General features: G+C 42.9%; 1 protein-coding gene across 2 annotated transcripts in view; it reads left to right on the forward strand.

Annotated features, from left to right (window-relative positions):
• ST3GAL3 (ST3 beta-galactoside alpha-2,3-sialyltransferase 3) overlaps positions 1 to 16818 on the forward strand; it is a 199710-nt gene that overhangs the window by 12875 nt on the left and 170017 nt on the right. For both annotated transcript variants that reach the window (XM_042996880.1, XM_042996879.1), the window contains exon 2: positions 12950 to 13094. In XM_042996880.1, the coding sequence (XP_042852814.1) occupies positions 12980 to 13094 (115 nt within the window). In that variant the 5' untranslated portion in view covers positions 12950 to 12979. The remainder of the gene's footprint in view (positions 1 to 12949; positions 13095 to 16818) is intronic.

The raw sequence follows: 16818 nt of genomic DNA on the forward strand, positions 1-16818 counted from the left end.
AAGCAAAGCATTCCTAAGCTTACTCTTGTATGGAAAAGCAGAGGACTGTCTGTAGGTGCTTTGAAGTGACAAAATTATCCTAGTGCCAGGTGTGGGCACCTTCCAGTGTTCTGAAAAATCACTGATTTCTGCCAAACACTGCAGCCTGAGATGGAGCATCTGAGCATGGGAGACGATCACCCACAATCCTGCAGCGTGTGCAAGAGAGAAGAACCATTGACTCCATTGTGATCATGTGACATTCAGTGTTCTATGCTACTGGTGTTGCAAGACATCGCTCATTTATCAAGTTAAAATATATTAGAAATGTTTGCTCTTCTTGCGGAACACTCGCAGAACAAGTTACTCACAATCCAAGGTTTTACTGTGTATGAAATGTCTATAGACATTTGCCTATTCTGTGGAACAGAAAGTAGATTAGGGCTCAGAGAACAGGATGTTGGGCAGGGGGGTAGCAGCTAAGAGGTGCTGGGTATTGTTTTGGGGTGATGGAAATCTTCTAAAATTGATTGTAGTAATGTTTGCCCAACTGTGTAAAAATACTAAAAGCCATCGAAATGTATACTTTGGGTGAATTGTATGGTATGTGAATGATATCTCAATAAAGCTTTTCTTTTTTCTTTCCTTTTTTTAATGTTTTATTTATTCTTGAGAGAGAGAGAGAGAGAGAGAGAGAGAGAGAGAGAGTGTGAGCAGGGGATGGACAGAGAGAGGGAGTCATAGAATCCAAAGCAGGCTCCAGGCTCTGAGCTGTCAGCACAGAGCCCTACACGGGGCTTGAACTCACGAACCGTGAGATCATGACCCCAGCTGAAGTCAGACACCTAATCGACTGAGCCACCTGGGCGCCCCTTCTTTTTTATTTTTTAAATTTTTTATGTTTATTTATTTTTGAGTGAGAAAGAGACAGAGCTCGAGTGGGGAGGGGCAGAGAGAGAGGGAGACACAGAATCTGAAGCAGGCTCCCGGCTCCGAGCTGTAGGCAGGCACAGAGCTTGACACAGGACTTGATTTCATGAACTGTGAGATCATGACCCGAGCCAAAGTTGGACGCTTAACCGACTGAACCACCCAGGTGCCCCTCGATAAAGCTTTTCAAAAGAAGTAAAGAGGACTCTAAAGAATATAGATGTAGCAGATACAAGGAGCAGCCCCCACCCCAGGGCTGAGAGAGAGTGCTCCATGAGGAGCCCCACAGTCTCCCCCACACCTGCTGCAGGTTGAGTTACAGACTTTGTGGACATGACCATGACTCACTGGGTTGCAGATGAGTTCCTGTGATGCCACATGGTGGAATTAGTGGGAAACCAGCCTTCTGGGGTGTTGGGGGAAGCTGTTTGCACAGAGGGGTCTCATGAGAGGCACTGGTACAAAACCGCCCAGGAGGGGTGCTGAGGGCAGCTGTTGGCTGCTGCTCCTCATTGCTGACGGCTGGGCACTGGAAAAGCCAGGTGCTCTGTAGGAGCCTACCCAGAGGAACCCACTGGCACCCAGAAGCAAAACTATTTTCCTCCTGCAGTAGCTCTTCGGCAACTTCTAACAAAGCTCCACGTCATGTGAGCTGGCAAAGGAAAATACTTAAAAGGGCCCGGGCTCATTTTCACAGAGCAAGCAAAAAGGGTGAATGTGGAACTGAAAGGCAATAAATCTGTAACCCACGCAGAAGTCACCGGGACCTCAGCATACCTCTAGCTTTTGAATTCCCTTTGGAGGTCCCCAGGTAATCCTTGCCCTTAGGCTGTTGTGGTTTGGAGAAGCCAAAGACGCTGTATCTTTGGGCCAACTTGCCCTTAGCCCAGCTCTCTCTAATCCATTTTTACATCTTGTTTCCTCTTCTGTTTGCCCAGTTCTCTTTTTCAGATACCATTTACACTTATGCTGGATCTCCTGTGACTACTACTGCTGCATGTTTTTGTTTTGTTGTTTGGGTTTTAGTAATCCTCTTACACTTTTTATTCTTTTTCATTTTATCTTGCTCATTTTTTTATCCACCATGGCTTGCTTGCTTGCTTTCTTCCAGTCTTTCTTTCTTTCTTTCTTTCTTTCTTTCTTTCTTTTTCTTTCTTTCTTTCTTTCTACAGATTTTATTTTTTTTAAGTAAGCTCTACATCCCATGTGGGGCTCCAACCCACAACCCCAAGATCAAGAGCTCTATGCTGTATGGACTGAGCCGACCAGGTGCCCCACCGTTGCTCTCATGACTCTTACTGTCTTTTCAGCAGTGACCACTTTCCACTGAGGTTTTAATTTCCATGATGTTGTTAGTTTTCTTTGTTTACTCTTCCTGAATGCTAATTTTATTTTATTTTTTTTTAATGTTGTCTTACTGTTTTTTCCCTGAGCGCTACCTGTAGTCTCTGCTCTTAGTTATCTCTTGCTTTATAGCGCCATTTGGGAGTGGGTAGGGCTGGGGTAATCTTTGTTAATGATCTTCATCTGTTCTGTGACAACATTTTTCCTGTCTTGTGGTCTTCATCTACTATGCTTCTCCCCACCCCCCGGTTCCTCTCTAACATTGTTGCAGCATTTTTGTTTAGATCCTATACCGATTTCTTTTTACTATTTTTTTCTTTTAAGAGGTTATGGCTAGTTCCTCTTTTTTTAATTTTTTTATTACTTTTTTTAATGTTTATTTATTTTTGAGACAGAGAGAGACAGAGCATGAATGGGGGAGGGTCAGAGAGAGAGAGGGAGACACAGAATCCGAAACAGGCTCCAGGCTCTGAGCTGCCAGCACAGAGCCCGACGCGGGGCTCGAACTCACGGACCGTGAGATCATGACCTGAGCCGAAGTCGGATGCTTAACCGACTGAGCCACCCAGGCGCCCCTCTTTTTTTTTTTTTTTAAAGTTTATTTATTTTGAGAGAGAGAGAGAGATAAAGCAAGTGGGGTAGGGGCAGAGAGAGCAGGGGACAGAGGATCCTAGGCCAGTTCCATGGCGACAGCAGAGAACCCGATGTGGGGCTCGAACTCAAACCGTGAAATCATGACCTGAGCTGAAGTCAGATGCGTAACTGAGCCATCCAGGCGCCCTTTTATTATTGTTTTGATACATTCTAGGGCGTCTTCAAGTGGAAAAAGTTATGTGACTGAAGCCAGGTCAGGATTTGAATTCTGGCTTTGTCACTGACTGGCTCTGTGATCTTAAGGTAATTTAACCTTTCTGTGTCTCAGTTTTTTCTCTATACAATGGAAACAGTAACCTCACAGGATTGGTGAGAAGATTCAGTGAGTTAAGTTGTTCAAAACTCTTAAAACTGTGGCCAGTTCACGGTGTGTGCTGTATGAATATTAACAATATTAACCTACCCTACACACTTACTTGCACTTAGAAAATGCACAGCTTTTTTGCATAGAAGGATTTAACATATTGCATATTAATTACTTAAATCTGCCTAGTCATGCATAACATCTGAATAGGAGGTGTGCATTCAGCAAAAATGTTTTCAAAAAATTGATGAGCTTTTCAGTAATTTTTTGGGAAGCTGTATAATAAATAGTACAGTATATAATAACTTCTAATTAGCTTGCCTTGAAAATATTCATAGGAGACATGCTCAGGAAATACTTTGGTTTTTGCTCTGCATGCTTTTGTCATACTTGAGTTTATATCCAATAGGGACTGATATTTGAAGGTCAGCAAAATTCTGACATTTTAGGCTAAAAATTCTTGCTAAGTATAGTTCAGAAAATAACCATATTGTAGGATGTTTTAGAAATTATAGGAGTTTGATACAGTTTGTTTCAATGAGTTCATATTTTTAATATAATTTTACTTTCATGGCTAAATTAAAATAACCTAGCATTATATGCCTTTTGTACCTTTTTAAAATGTTTTTATTTATTTTGAAAGAAAGAGAGAGACAGAGTGTGAGTGGGGGAGGGGCAGAGAGAGAGGGAGACACAGGATCTGGAGTAGACTCCAGGCTCTGAGCTGTCAGCACAGAGCCTGATGCGGGGCTCGAACTCACAAACCATGAGATCATGACCTGAGCTGCAGTTGGACGCTCAACCAACTGAGCCACCCAGGTGCGCCCCTGTACCTTGTTTTGAGCACACTCTGACTAAATATTCAGTCAGTGAGCAGGTAGATTTTTGAGTCACTACCAAGGATACAATGGTGAACCAAACAGACACGTTCCCTGCCTGAATTAGCCAGAATATGAATGTTAAATTATTGCTGTAAATGCTCATAAGAGGATAAGCAGCTGCTGTGGGAATTTAGAACAGGGAGACCTGAAGTGTGGAGACAGGTAAGGCTTTCTCTGTGGAATTAACCTTTAAGTCTGAGTGGGAATTGGTGATATGAAGCGTAAGTGTCGGGACAGTGTCAGCCTGACCTTGGGAGAGAGCATGGGGAGTGGAAAACACTGAAAGACGGTCAGTGTTGCAGACTCATCGAGGTGAGGTGTAGGGGATGGCAGGAGACGTGGGAAGCAGTGGGCAGGGACCAAATGATGCAGAGCCTTACGTGGCTTGTGAAGGAATCTGGGACCTTACCCTAAGGACAGTGGGACATTTGCAAAGTCTAAGCTTGGGAATGAGATAAATTCACATTGGCTGCTCTGTGGGGAATGAGTCGGCGAAGACCAAGAATGGGTAATGGAGGCTTACCAGGGGGCTGTAGTAGGAGTCCAAGCCAAAGATTATAGCGACTTGAAATAGGATGGTGGTAGTGAAGGTGGAGGGGTGGATGGATGCACGAAGGATTTCACAAGTGAAACTCATAGGACTCAGTGATTGATTATATGTGGAGGTGGGAGTGGGAAGGAGGGTGGTGTCAAGGATGATTTCCAGGTTTCTGACAGAAGCACCTGTGAAGATGTCGCCTTTCACCTGAGATAGTGAACAGAGGAGAAGGAGGAAATGTGGGGCATCTGTGAAACATCTAGATGATGCTGTAGAGCAGGACGTTGCGTGGATGTGGAACTCAGAAGCAGTTACTTAGAAGGTAAAGTTCGGGATGGTCAGCATAATGATGGCAAATTAAATCATAGATGTGGAACAAAATTGCCTTGGGGATATCTGCAGAATGAAAATGTTAAGACGGCCTCACGTAGTACCCCAAGCTCCTCTCCTCTTTCAAAATTGCTATGCCGATATATGATTTGCACACAAATCATAGCTTCAGGATATATTATGTTTTGGGATGTGTACAGCTTATATCGTGTCTTGAGTTGGTGCACATAATTAGAAATATATTGGTTTATTTCTTAAACAAATACTTCAGAAAATTTTTCTTTTTTCTTTTAGAGAGAGAGCCGGCAAGCCGGGGAGAAGAGGGGCAAAGGGAGAGAGAGAATGAGAATCTTAAGCAGGCTCCACGCTCAGCGTGGCTTGATCTCACGACTCTGGGATCGTGACCTGAGCTGAAATCAAGAGTCAGACACTCAGCCATCTGAGCCACCCAGGGGCCCCTAAACAAACACTTCTTGAGTGTTGCTCTGTACTAGGTGCTGTGCTGTTAGATGCAGGTGATTCACAGACCTAAGTTATAGATTCTGCTTTCAAATTATATGCTGATTCTTTGCAGAGACAGAAAAATAGGCAAGATGTTTTATAAATGCTGTGATATAGGTAAGCATGGGATGTTATGGGAGCAGACATAGCCATAGTATAGGGCATTAAGGAAAGCTTACCTGAGAGAGGTAAGACCCAAGTCTGCTCTGACTTAGAGACCTAAAAGATGAGCTGGCATTGGTAGGCAAAGAAGGCAGAGAAAGGACCTACCACCATGCTGTACTGCCTCTCCCAGTTTCAGAGGCTGCAGGAAGGTCAAGGCCCGAGAGGACAGTAATGTCCATTGGGTTTGACAGTTAAGAGGTCAGTGGCGAACTTAGTGACCCTCTAGAGCAGAGTATGCGTTTGATTGTCTTCGTGTCTCCTGGGCTTTGCATAATTCCTGGCACTTAGTGTTTGTTGCGCTAGCTTTGGGCAGAAGCGAGACACCTCCTTCTCCAAGGTGAATACACGGGAAGAGGATGAGTCTGATTGCTGCTCCACTCTACGTGCTGCAGCAAGCTTATGGCAACTCTTTACCTGCATGCTTTTTTTGTGGCTGTACAGGGAGGCCAGGTGAGCTCCTGCAGCCTGAACAGTTCTCGCTATTAATCTAGTGTTATTTTTATGTTTTACTCTAGTCTTTTTCTTTTCTTTTTCATGGCTGGGTACATGATACCTGTGTCTTTTTTTCATCCACTACTATATCATAAGCACTTCCCCATGTCACTATAATTTTTTCATAAATTACATCTCCCCCCCCACCCCCCCATAAATTACATCTTAAGTGGCTGCAAAATCTCTCACTTGGATGTGTATTTGAACATTCATTTGAGGACTGGTTTAATTTTTTTCTTTTGTAATAATTTGAAATAATTACAAAAGAGTTGCAAAAATACTGCCAAGAATTCCCATATAGCGTTTAGCTCATTTATTGTGTCGTCTATCAGATTTCTCCATTGTAAGGTTACACTTTTCCCCTCTAATTATAAGAGGTATCTTATGGGCAGAAACTTGAAGACTGTAGAATACCCCATTTCTCAAAATTCTACCCATTAATTTTAGCATCCTTTGATATTTCTTAGCTGAATTATTGCTGAAATGGTTACCAAATGGTGACTTTCTTTTTTTAAAATTTAATTTATTTTTAAAATTTACTTTCAAGTTAGTTAGCATATAGTGTAACCGTGATTTCAGGAGTAGATTCTGTAATGCCCCTTACCCATTTAGCCCATTCCCGCTCCCACAACCCCTCCAGTAACTCTCTGTTTGTTCTCCATGTTTAAGAGTCTCTTCTGTTTTATCACCCACCCTGTTTTTATATGATTTTTGCCTCTCTTCCCTTATGTTCATCTGTTTTGTCTCTTAAAGTCCTCATATGAGTGAAGTCATATGATATTTGTCTTTCTCTGACTAATTTCACTTAGCATAATACCCTCTAGTTCCATCCATGTAGTTGCAAATGGCAAGATTTCATTCTTTTTGATTGCCGAGTAATACTCCATTTTGTGTGTGTGTGTGTGTGTGTGTGTGTGTGTGTGTGTGTGTACCACATCTTCTTTATGCATTCATCCATCGATGGACATTTGGGCTCTTTCCATATTATGGCTGTTGTTGATAGTGCCGCTATAACAAATGGTGACTTTCTAATTACGTTATTCCTTCTACATTCATTAGTTGGTATTCTGATCTAAGGGAGCACTTTCTCCTCTCCTCATTTATTAGGCTCTTGTTTAATGGGTCATGATCTTTTATTATTGATCTGAACTGCTCCAGAGCTGACCATTAGGAGCCCCACAAGCTGGCTTCATTTTACGTTCGATATGGCCTCACTCCTTGAGCCTTTACCTGCTCCGAGGCACCGCAGAGGATCCAGGCTTATCTTGTTTGTGCCTTCTTTGCCTCAGCCCTGCAGTCAGCCATGCTTCCAGGGATCCCTGGTTCCTGTCAGGGAAGAATGGTATTTAGAAACCAAGGTCTAGCTGCTAGACGTGCTCTTTGTAATTGGGACATGACTGCTGCCAGGCTCTTTCCAGTGACCAGAGCTAGGGAATATATGCATGTATCACACAAAGGCACACACACTGCCCACATCTATATTTATTTTTATAGTTCATATCTTTATATATCAAAAACCATCCATTTACACCAAACCTTTCAATTTCAGTACAACCCCCAAAATTTATTTTCGTTTTTCCCTTTTCCTGTTTGCAATTCCCTTCCCCACCATGGAGAAATCTGGCTCCTGTTAGCTAGCATCAGTGTACTTACTTATTTGGTTAATCCCAGCATTGCCTGTTGCCACACCCCGAGACCCCCTCACGATGGCTGGATGCCCCACACCTCTCTTCACTCCAGTCCACGCCTACCCTGATTGGCACCTGAAGCTTAATGGCTTTTAGATTAAATTATTCAGAAAGGCAGACAAGGAGGGAGCTCATTCCTTTTCATGGCTGCATAATCCTCCATTTTAGTGGATATACCGTAGTTTATTCAGTTCCGACCAAAGGACTTAACTCTCTTATATTACAAATAGTGCTGCGGTAAATAGCCATGTGCGTGAATTGTGAATTTTTGTCAGTGTGTCTTTGGATAGTTTCTTAAATGTGAGATTACTGGGGTAAAGGGCAAAGCATGTAATTTCGTTAGACATGGCCCCATCCTTCCCACCACCACACAGTGTGTGAGAGGAGCGGTTTCCCCCAACACCCTCAAGCTTTTGTCCTAGCTGTGAGTTTGAAATTTCGTCTCTCAGAATTTTGAGGTGCTGTTATTTTTCCGTCTTGGAGGTTTTGGCGTATTTTAAGCGCTTATTTTATTTGTTTCTTTGTGTGTCATCCACTTTAGGAAACCAGTTTCCTCTTTGGGTGTTTGGGTGTTTGTTCTACATCTTCATTTGAAGATCCTTTTCCTTAATGGAAGAGGAGGTAGAAGTGAAATAGGTGATTAGTTCAGCCTTCTCGCTGTCATATTTGCTGAACAGATAGGTAAATCTGTTGACTGACTGATGGTCCTGTGTCTGCTGGAGCCTCAGGTTTGTAGACTGTATGTATGTTCAGGCATCACATCTGCATTCAGGACAGAAAGCAGGGGAAGGTACGGCCGCCTTCTGAAAGGCAAGGCTTGTTTTGTTTTGTTTTTAATTGTTTTTTAACGTTTATGTTTGAGAGAGAGAGAGAGAGACGGAGTGCGAGCGGGGCAGGAGCAGAGAGAGAGGGAGACACAGAATCCAAAGCAGGCTCCAGGCTCTGAGCTGTCAGCACAGAGCCCGACTTGGAGCTCGAACTCATGAACCATGAAATCCTGACCTGAGCCGAAGTTGGACGCTTAACCGACTGAGCCACCCAGGCGTCTTTCCAACAGCCACCTGCCTTTGTAGGCAGGCTGCTTACCCCTTAAATTTGTTGTTGTTTTTAACGGGAGCCCTGGATGGGATACAGGCCTTTGTGTTGCTGGAATTGCAAGTCTCTAATTCCTGTTTCAATGTGAAAACTTTGTACATTTGTTATATTTTTTTTAATGTTTATTTATTTTTGACAGAGAGAGTGACAGAGCATGAGTGGGGAGGGGCGGAGAGAGAGGGAGACAGAATCTGAAGCAGGCTCCAGGCTCTGCGCTGTCAGCACAGAGCCCGACGCGGGGCTCGAACCCACAGACTGCGAGATCATGACCTGAGCTGAAGTCAGACGCTCAACCAACTGAGCCACCCAAGCACCCCTTTGTACATTTGTTATTTGCATAAATATAAAAATTCAAATTAAACATAAATGTACAAATAAACAGATTGTGAAAAGAAAACAACCCTCCAAACCCACTTTTCAGTTTGGTGCCTATTCTTGTAAGTATGTGCTTAACACGTAACCTTAATTTTCAATATCAGTGTCGTCCTTGTTTGTTACCACCAGCATATGGGCCATACATATATATTACGACTCTACAACTAGATTTTTTCCACTTAGCAGTGTATACTAGACGTTTTGCCTATGTGAGGACATACAGCTGTGCCTCATTCTGTGTAATGGGTACATCGTATACTATACATGTCATTCTCTTGCCCTCATCAATCCATCACCCACCTTGTATCCTCTGTGCTGGTGACTGACATCTAAGAACAGCATCATCTGGGCTTTTTTGCCCTCTGGCTTGGAATCAGCTGATAAAAGACATGGACAGGGATCAGAGGGTGAGTGGTGGGAGAAGTCAGAGCATTTCTTACCCCTCCCACCCCTTACTGGGGCTCCAGGAGCCGCTGTGCCCTTGGTAGTGATCTTCCTGATGGCTGGCCTCTCTTTTCCGATGATACCCTTTGTCTCCTGCTCTTTCACCTTGAGGGCAAGAGTAGCTTCCTACTGTTGATAGTCCCTGGATGCTTCACCACCCGTGGTTGGTTCCTTTCACTCTACTCACACAGCTATAAAAAATCCTGTCATTAATTTCCTTTGGTTCATTCTCTGCATGTGCCATCTGTTTCCTGCCAAGACCCCAGCTGATATAGATGTCATTGTGTAGATGCACAATAATTTATTTGTTTGGTTCCCTGTTGATGGACATTTGAATTTTTTTTCTAGTATTTTGTTCTTATAATGAGTGTTGCTAATGGACATTTATGTACCTATTTTGTAAAGTATTTGTTGGAATGTTCCTTTAGGAAGAAGTCACAGAAATAGAAATGCTGGGCCAGGGTGCACGAATGTTGTAAATTTCAGTAGCCACTTACTTCCCCATTGCTTCTGAAAGAGTCTGCCATTTTACATTTCTACAGTGTGGTGTTTGGTTTTTTTAATGTTAAAAAATTGTAGAGGTAATACTTGTGACTTACAACAAATAAACTTAACTTAGAAATATATAAAGGAAAAAGTACTTCCTAACATTGCATCCTATTTCCTGGAGGTAACCCCATCAACAGCTATGTATCCTATCATGTTTTTTTTTTCTTTATAAGATTTATATCCTTATCATAGAATAAATTCATATATAGATAAAGTAAAATCATTTATACATGTATGTATGTGTGTATATCTCTATTTATCTGTCTCTACTAAGGAAGCTCATTTGTAGACTCTGTTCTATTCATCTGTTTGTCTTTTCCTGTGCCAGTACTCATCTATCTTAAGAATTACAGCTTTGAGTTTTGTTTTTTTTTTTTTAATTTTATTTGTATTTTTATTTTATTTACTTTTAGTTTTTTGAGTTGTTTTGATATCTGGTAAGGCAAATCCTCATTATTTTTCATGAAAAACAATTTCTTGGCTCTTCTTGGGCATGAAGTCTTTGGATTAACTTTAGATTTAAGTTAAAACAAACAAACAAACATGGATCTTGGCTGGAGTCAGACTGAATTTATAGAGAACTGACATATTTCCAATATCGAAACTTCTCACTTAGGAGCCTGGTGTGTTTTCTTTATTTATTCAGATCTTTTATGCCCTTTGGTGAAAATCTTGCCCATTTCCTCCTAAGTTTATTTTTAGATATATTATAGGTTTTGTTGCCATCATGAATGGAATTCTTCCTCTTACATCTTCTCATCAGTTATTGTTGGTATAGTTTTTAAGAAGATTTTTGTGGGGTGCCTGGCTGGCTCAGTTGAAAGAGCACGCGACTCTTAATCTCAGGGTTGTGAGTTCGAGCCCCATGTGGAGTGTAGAGATTACTTAAATTAAAACTTAAAAAAAGCTGTTGAGTTTTGTAAATTAATCTTATCACCTACTTATTTGTTCTGATGGTTTTTTCAGTTGATTCTCTTGGCTTTTCTAGGTGGACAGTTATATAATCTCTAGTTGATAACTTTTTAATCACTTTATGTATAGTGTTTATACATAATTTCTTTCTCATATGTTATTTCATGGCCAAGATATCTTAGTGGGGTAGGGGGTGGTGATCCTAGGAAGTCTTCCCGGCTGATGTTACATTTAAGGTGAGCATCAGAGAATGCTGATCATCAGAGAATGTTCCAGGCAGGCCTTGAGGAAAGAAACAAGGCTGCGTTCAGTGAGTTGGAAGAAGAAAGGCAAAGGACACAGACAGGGTTGGAAAGTGCAAGAGATGGGTTGGAGAGTAAATAGGGGTACAGTCAGAAACTGCTAAACTCTAAGGAGCAATTCCTTTATTCTCAAGGAATTGAGAATTTAATGAAAGATGTGTTAGGCAGAATGGCCCCCCAAAGATGTCCACATCTGAATCCCTGGTATCCATAAATATGTTCCCTCATGTGGCAGAAGGGACTTTGCAAATGCAGTTAAGACTACAGACCTTGGGGAGCCTGGGTGGCTCAGTCAGTTAAGCATCCGACTTCAGCTCAGGTCATGATCTCACGGTTCGTGAGTTTGAGCCCCACGTCGGGCTCTGTGCTGACAGCCCAGAGCCTCGAGCCTGCTTTGGATTCTGTGGCTCCCTCTCTCTCTATTCCTCCCCTGCTCATGCTCTATCTCTCTCTTTCTCTCTCAAAAATAAAGAAACATTAAAAAAAAAATTTTTTTTTAAAGACTACAGACCTTAAAACAGGGAGATTATCCTGGATTCTTCAAGTGGACCCGACCTAATCATATGAGCCTGAGAAGCAAAGAAGTTTCTCTGGCTGGGGACAGAAGCAAGATGTGGTAGAAGGGGAAGTTGGAGAGATTCAGAGTGAGAGGGACCTAACCCAGCGTGGCTGAAGGGGGCCGCGTGGAGCAGAGACTGATATCCGGCCAGGAGATGGGGACATCAGCCCTACAGCTGCTGGGAACTGCGTTCAGCCCATAGCTGGAATGAGCTCGGAAGCAGATCCGTCTCCGGTGTCTGTAGAAAGGAACACAGCCCTACCGACCGACTCCTTGGTTTTGGCCCTGTGACACCCTGTGCAGAGGACCCTGTTGAGACACAGTGTACCGGGACGTTGGGCACCCGGAGCTCTGAGACAACACATCTGTGTTGCTTGGAGCTGCCGGGTTTGCGGTACTTTGTTACACGTCGGTGGAACGCCAGCTCAGTGGGGTTGAAGCAGGAGAGTGGCGTCAGAATAACGGACCAGTCCTACCTCCGTGTGAGAATGGATCCGGGAGAGCGCACTTCGGAGGCGGGGAACCGTCTGTGGGAATGCAGCGGTGGTGTGGACTAGGGTAGTGATGGGGGGAAGGGGCATGACTCAAGACTTACGTGGGAGGTTGGAATCGCCACAATTTGGTCATTGATTGGGTGCTGGGAAGGAGGGAGAGGAGGAACGCAGGGACAATTGCTGAGTTCTGGCTTTGGATGCTGAGTGACTGGTGGAGCTGTGTCTCAAGGCCAGGACGGGCAGCTTGGAGGATTGCTAGGTCAGGAACTCAGTGGTAACTCCAGGTGGTTCTTCGTTTGGAAATTCTCCTGTAAATACTTATTTTAAGATAGAGTATATCAACAAGATGATTGCTTTATCCTTTAAGACCTGAATTATTTTTTTGATTTTTTTTTTTTTTTTTTTCCTTTTAGGTCATGTAGGAAATTGTAAACCATGTGAAGATGGGACTCTTGGTATTTGTGCGCAATCTGCTGCTAGCCCTCTGCCTTTTTCTGGTACTGGGATTTTTGTATTACTCTGCGTGGAAGCTGCATTTACTCCAGTGGGAGGACCCCAGTAAGTATGGTCACCCCAGCCTGCCCCCAGGGAACGTGGGGTGTTCGCTGGGCTGCAGTGCCCTCACACCCTTCGGAGACAGGCAGTGAGAGGAGACCGCACGCTCCTGGGACTCAGGCTCAGAAATTGCCTCCCATTTTTGTGGCTGTAGGTTGAGATCTTTGATGTTTTTCAAAAACTGCATGCCATGGCATATCCTCTTATGATCTCCGTAAAAACATGCTATTCTGCAATAAAAGCCCAAACTCTTCCAGTACTTCTGGTTTCTGAATGCCGTGCTTTTTAATTACTAAAGTGCGTTGCCTCTCCCATTTGTATTCGTTGCCTCGGGGCTCCGTATCACAGCTGGTTTTCTTCTGTCCTGAAAACGTTCACCTTTACCTTTTCTTTGAATTTGCAGTTTTCAATTTAATACTGTCTTTGTTTTATGTTCCCTGAAGAAATTTTGTCTACCTAGTTATTTTGTCCTTGCTGGCACTGAACTTGTACCTGAACAGAATAATGGCTCCCCTCCCCGCACCCTCCCCAGTACCTCCTAATCCCTTTCTCTGGCTTGTACTCCTGGCCTCCTATGTTACACAGTGTTTGCCACACAGTTCTCTGTACCCCCTGACTTGGTTTCGACTCATGCAGTATGGCCTGTGCTGTGGTGTTTTGAGGCTTGTGGTCAAAGGGCTCGCATTGGGCGTCACCAGCAGGTGCACATTCTCTTCTTGGATGTTGCCCGAAGTATCACACAGTGACCATATGTAGTTTTCCTTTTGGTTCTGTTTGTCTGATGGCTGGCTGAGTTCGGTGCAGGAAACACTGGGTAGTCTGGTCCTGATTCCTGGTGAATGTGACTTCCCTAAAATAGTTTTGTTTTTACAAACATTGACTGGCTACCAGTGTAGAATTCACTCGAGAGTCGAGTCAGTCTCTGGGTCTCAGGTTAAAATGAGTGGGAAGAGGCAAGTGGCATTGGCCTACTATTATTGTATTGAGACCTTGATAGTGGAACCATTCCTGTGAAGTAATTCATTTATTTCTTACATGGCCCAAACTCCTGAAGCAGTTTCAAGCCAACTAAAAAAAAATTTTTTTTAATGTTTATTTAGTTTTGAGAGAGAGAGAGAGCAACAGAGTGTGAGGAGGGGAGGGGCAGAGAGAGAGGAAGACACAGAATCTGAAGCAGGCTCCAGGCTCCGAGCTGTCAGCACAGAGCCTGATGCAGGGCCCGAATTTGTGAACCGTAAGATCATGACCTAAGCCGAAGTCGACACCCAACCGACTGAGCCACCCAGGCGCCCCTCAAGCCAATTTTTAAAATGCAGTGTTACCTCTTAACTTCTTGTTTTACGTGGAATGTTTCAGTGCCTCTTACACGGTTAGCTTATAATTTTCACTAATTACTTTGTCTTTCCAGAGTTTATTTAAATTTCTCTGTCCCAACTTATTTTTTAAAACAAGAAGACTACCCAGAATCAAGTGTTTGCATCAGTGCAGTGCAAAATTCTGTAGTCAAAAGCATTCTCTATATCCATCATGGATAGATTTCATCTGTATCCATAAAATAGAAATATGTTCAAGGAATGGTGGTCTCCTTTTCTGTTGAGAACTCTTGACCTGTAGACAACATAACTAAGAATTAGATAATATTTTCCTAGAGAAGTTGAGAAGGACATTAACTTTATGGAAGACCTATCATATGCCAGGTGTTAGGCTACACAACTTATTAATTATATTAAATTATATGAAGTTAAATTAAATTAAAATAAATTTACTTCTCACTGTAACCATGTGGAGATGCTGTTATCCCTGTTTTCCAGCTGAGCAAACAAGGACTTAATTAAATGTTACACAGCTAATTATTAGAACCGGAACTGAATCCTGGTTTGTCTTTAAAACCCATGTTCCTTATTTTATTGAAAAGTATAATAAATACTAAGACTAAGGATAGGATTGAATTCTGTATTCTAATTGGTAAAAAGAGAGGAGAGGGACTCAGAGAAGAAATAGCAGACAGTGTCAGGACGGAGGCGGAGAAGAAAGAAGGAAGGGAAGTAAGGGGAAGGGAAAGAAAGGAAGTTCTCCAAATGAGCGAGCAGTTTATTGGCTTGGAGGTGGCAGGGTGCTGTGTGTTCACGAGCCAGCGCTGTAGGCTTCAGTAGTTTATTAATAGCTGTCTGCTTTCCTTGGAGTGAATTATCAGCTGACTAACCACTATTTGCATCTTTTTGTTCTTCTGACACTCAGGCCTTTTAGATACTTGACTTTGAATAGGTCGTTTTAGACCGTCTTACTGTAGCATATTGTTTTCTGTACTGTAACATCAGAGAGCAGGGTAATATGACCAACTCTGATGGCTGACCAAGGCGGAGAAGTGTCTTTTACTCAAGAAACAAAAGTCAGTTTATTGAGCCTCCTATAGGAGATGGCCATTGTGTAGTGAAATTTACTGCTGCTGCTAATAATAATAAAATGAAAATAGTAATTTACTGAGTGTCTATGTGCTGTGATGGGAACTTTGTATTCATAATGTATTTGAACCTCATAGTTTATTAAGATTTTTTTTTGTGGGGGCTCCTGGCTGGCTGAGTCAGTTAAGTGTCTGACTCTCAATTTTGGCTCAGGTCACAATCTCACGGTTTGTGAGATTGAGCCCTATGTCGAGCCTGCTCTCTCCCTCTCTCTGCCCCTTCCCTGGTCGCATGCTGTCTCTCTCAAAATAAACAAACATTAAAAGTTTTTTTTAATTAAATTTATTATTATTATTTTTTTAATGCTTATTTTTGAGAGAAAATGAGCAGGGGAGGGGCAGAGAGACAGGGGGACAGAGTTTCTGAAGAAGGCTCTGTGCTGACAGCAGACAGCCTGATGCGGGGCTCCAGTTTGTGAACCATCAGATCGTGACCCGAGCCAAAGTCGGACACTTCACCAACTCAGCCATCCAGGCACACTGATTTCTTTTGTTTAGAGACAGGGAGAGAGCACGAGCGGGGCAGAGGGGCTGAGGGAGAGAGAGAGAGAGACGGAGAGACAGAGACAGAGAGAGAGAGAGAGAGAAAGAGAGAGACAATCTTAAGCAGGCTTCATGCTCAGTGTGGTGCCTGATGTGGGGCTCAATCCTGTGACCTGAGCCAAAATCAAGAGTCAGACGCTGAACTGACTGAGCCACCCAAGTGCCCCTGGTCCTCATAGTTTAGATTGATTATTATTATCCTCTCTTACAGATGCAGGAGCTGAGGCTTCAAAGAGGCTCAATAAGAGTTTGTATGTCTTTCATCCGGGGGGGTATTTCCAAGTTTGAACAATAAATGTCTTTAGCATTATTTTTCCTTAATTTTTACACTTTTTTATGACTTACCAAGGTTATCTATTGGAATTCCTTCATGGTGGTGGGGGGAATCTAGAGATTTTTATTATTAAATTATGCATTCAGTAAGCAGTATATTCCTATTTTGGCCCATGTACTATTCTGTGTAAAGTGGATATAAGATGAACGTAGACCTTCATGGTCTCAGCCTATTGACACAATAACAGCTCTATTTTTAAAAAATAGTTTATTTATTTTTGAAAGAGAGCGCGCAAGCAGGGGAGGGGTGGAGAGAGAGAGGGAGACAGAGAATCTGAAGCAGGCTCTATGCTGACAGCAGTGAGCCCAATGCAGGCCTCGAACCCATGAACTGTGAGATGACTTGAGCTGAAGTCGGACGCTCAACTGACTTAGCCACCCAGGTGCCCC

The sequence above is a fragment of the Panthera tigris genome, chromosome C1 (assembly GCF_018350195.1).
Source record: "Panthera tigris isolate Pti1 chromosome C1, P.tigris_Pti1_mat1.1, whole genome shotgun sequence".
NCBI lineage: Eukaryota > Metazoa > Chordata > Mammalia > Carnivora > Felidae > Panthera > Panthera tigris.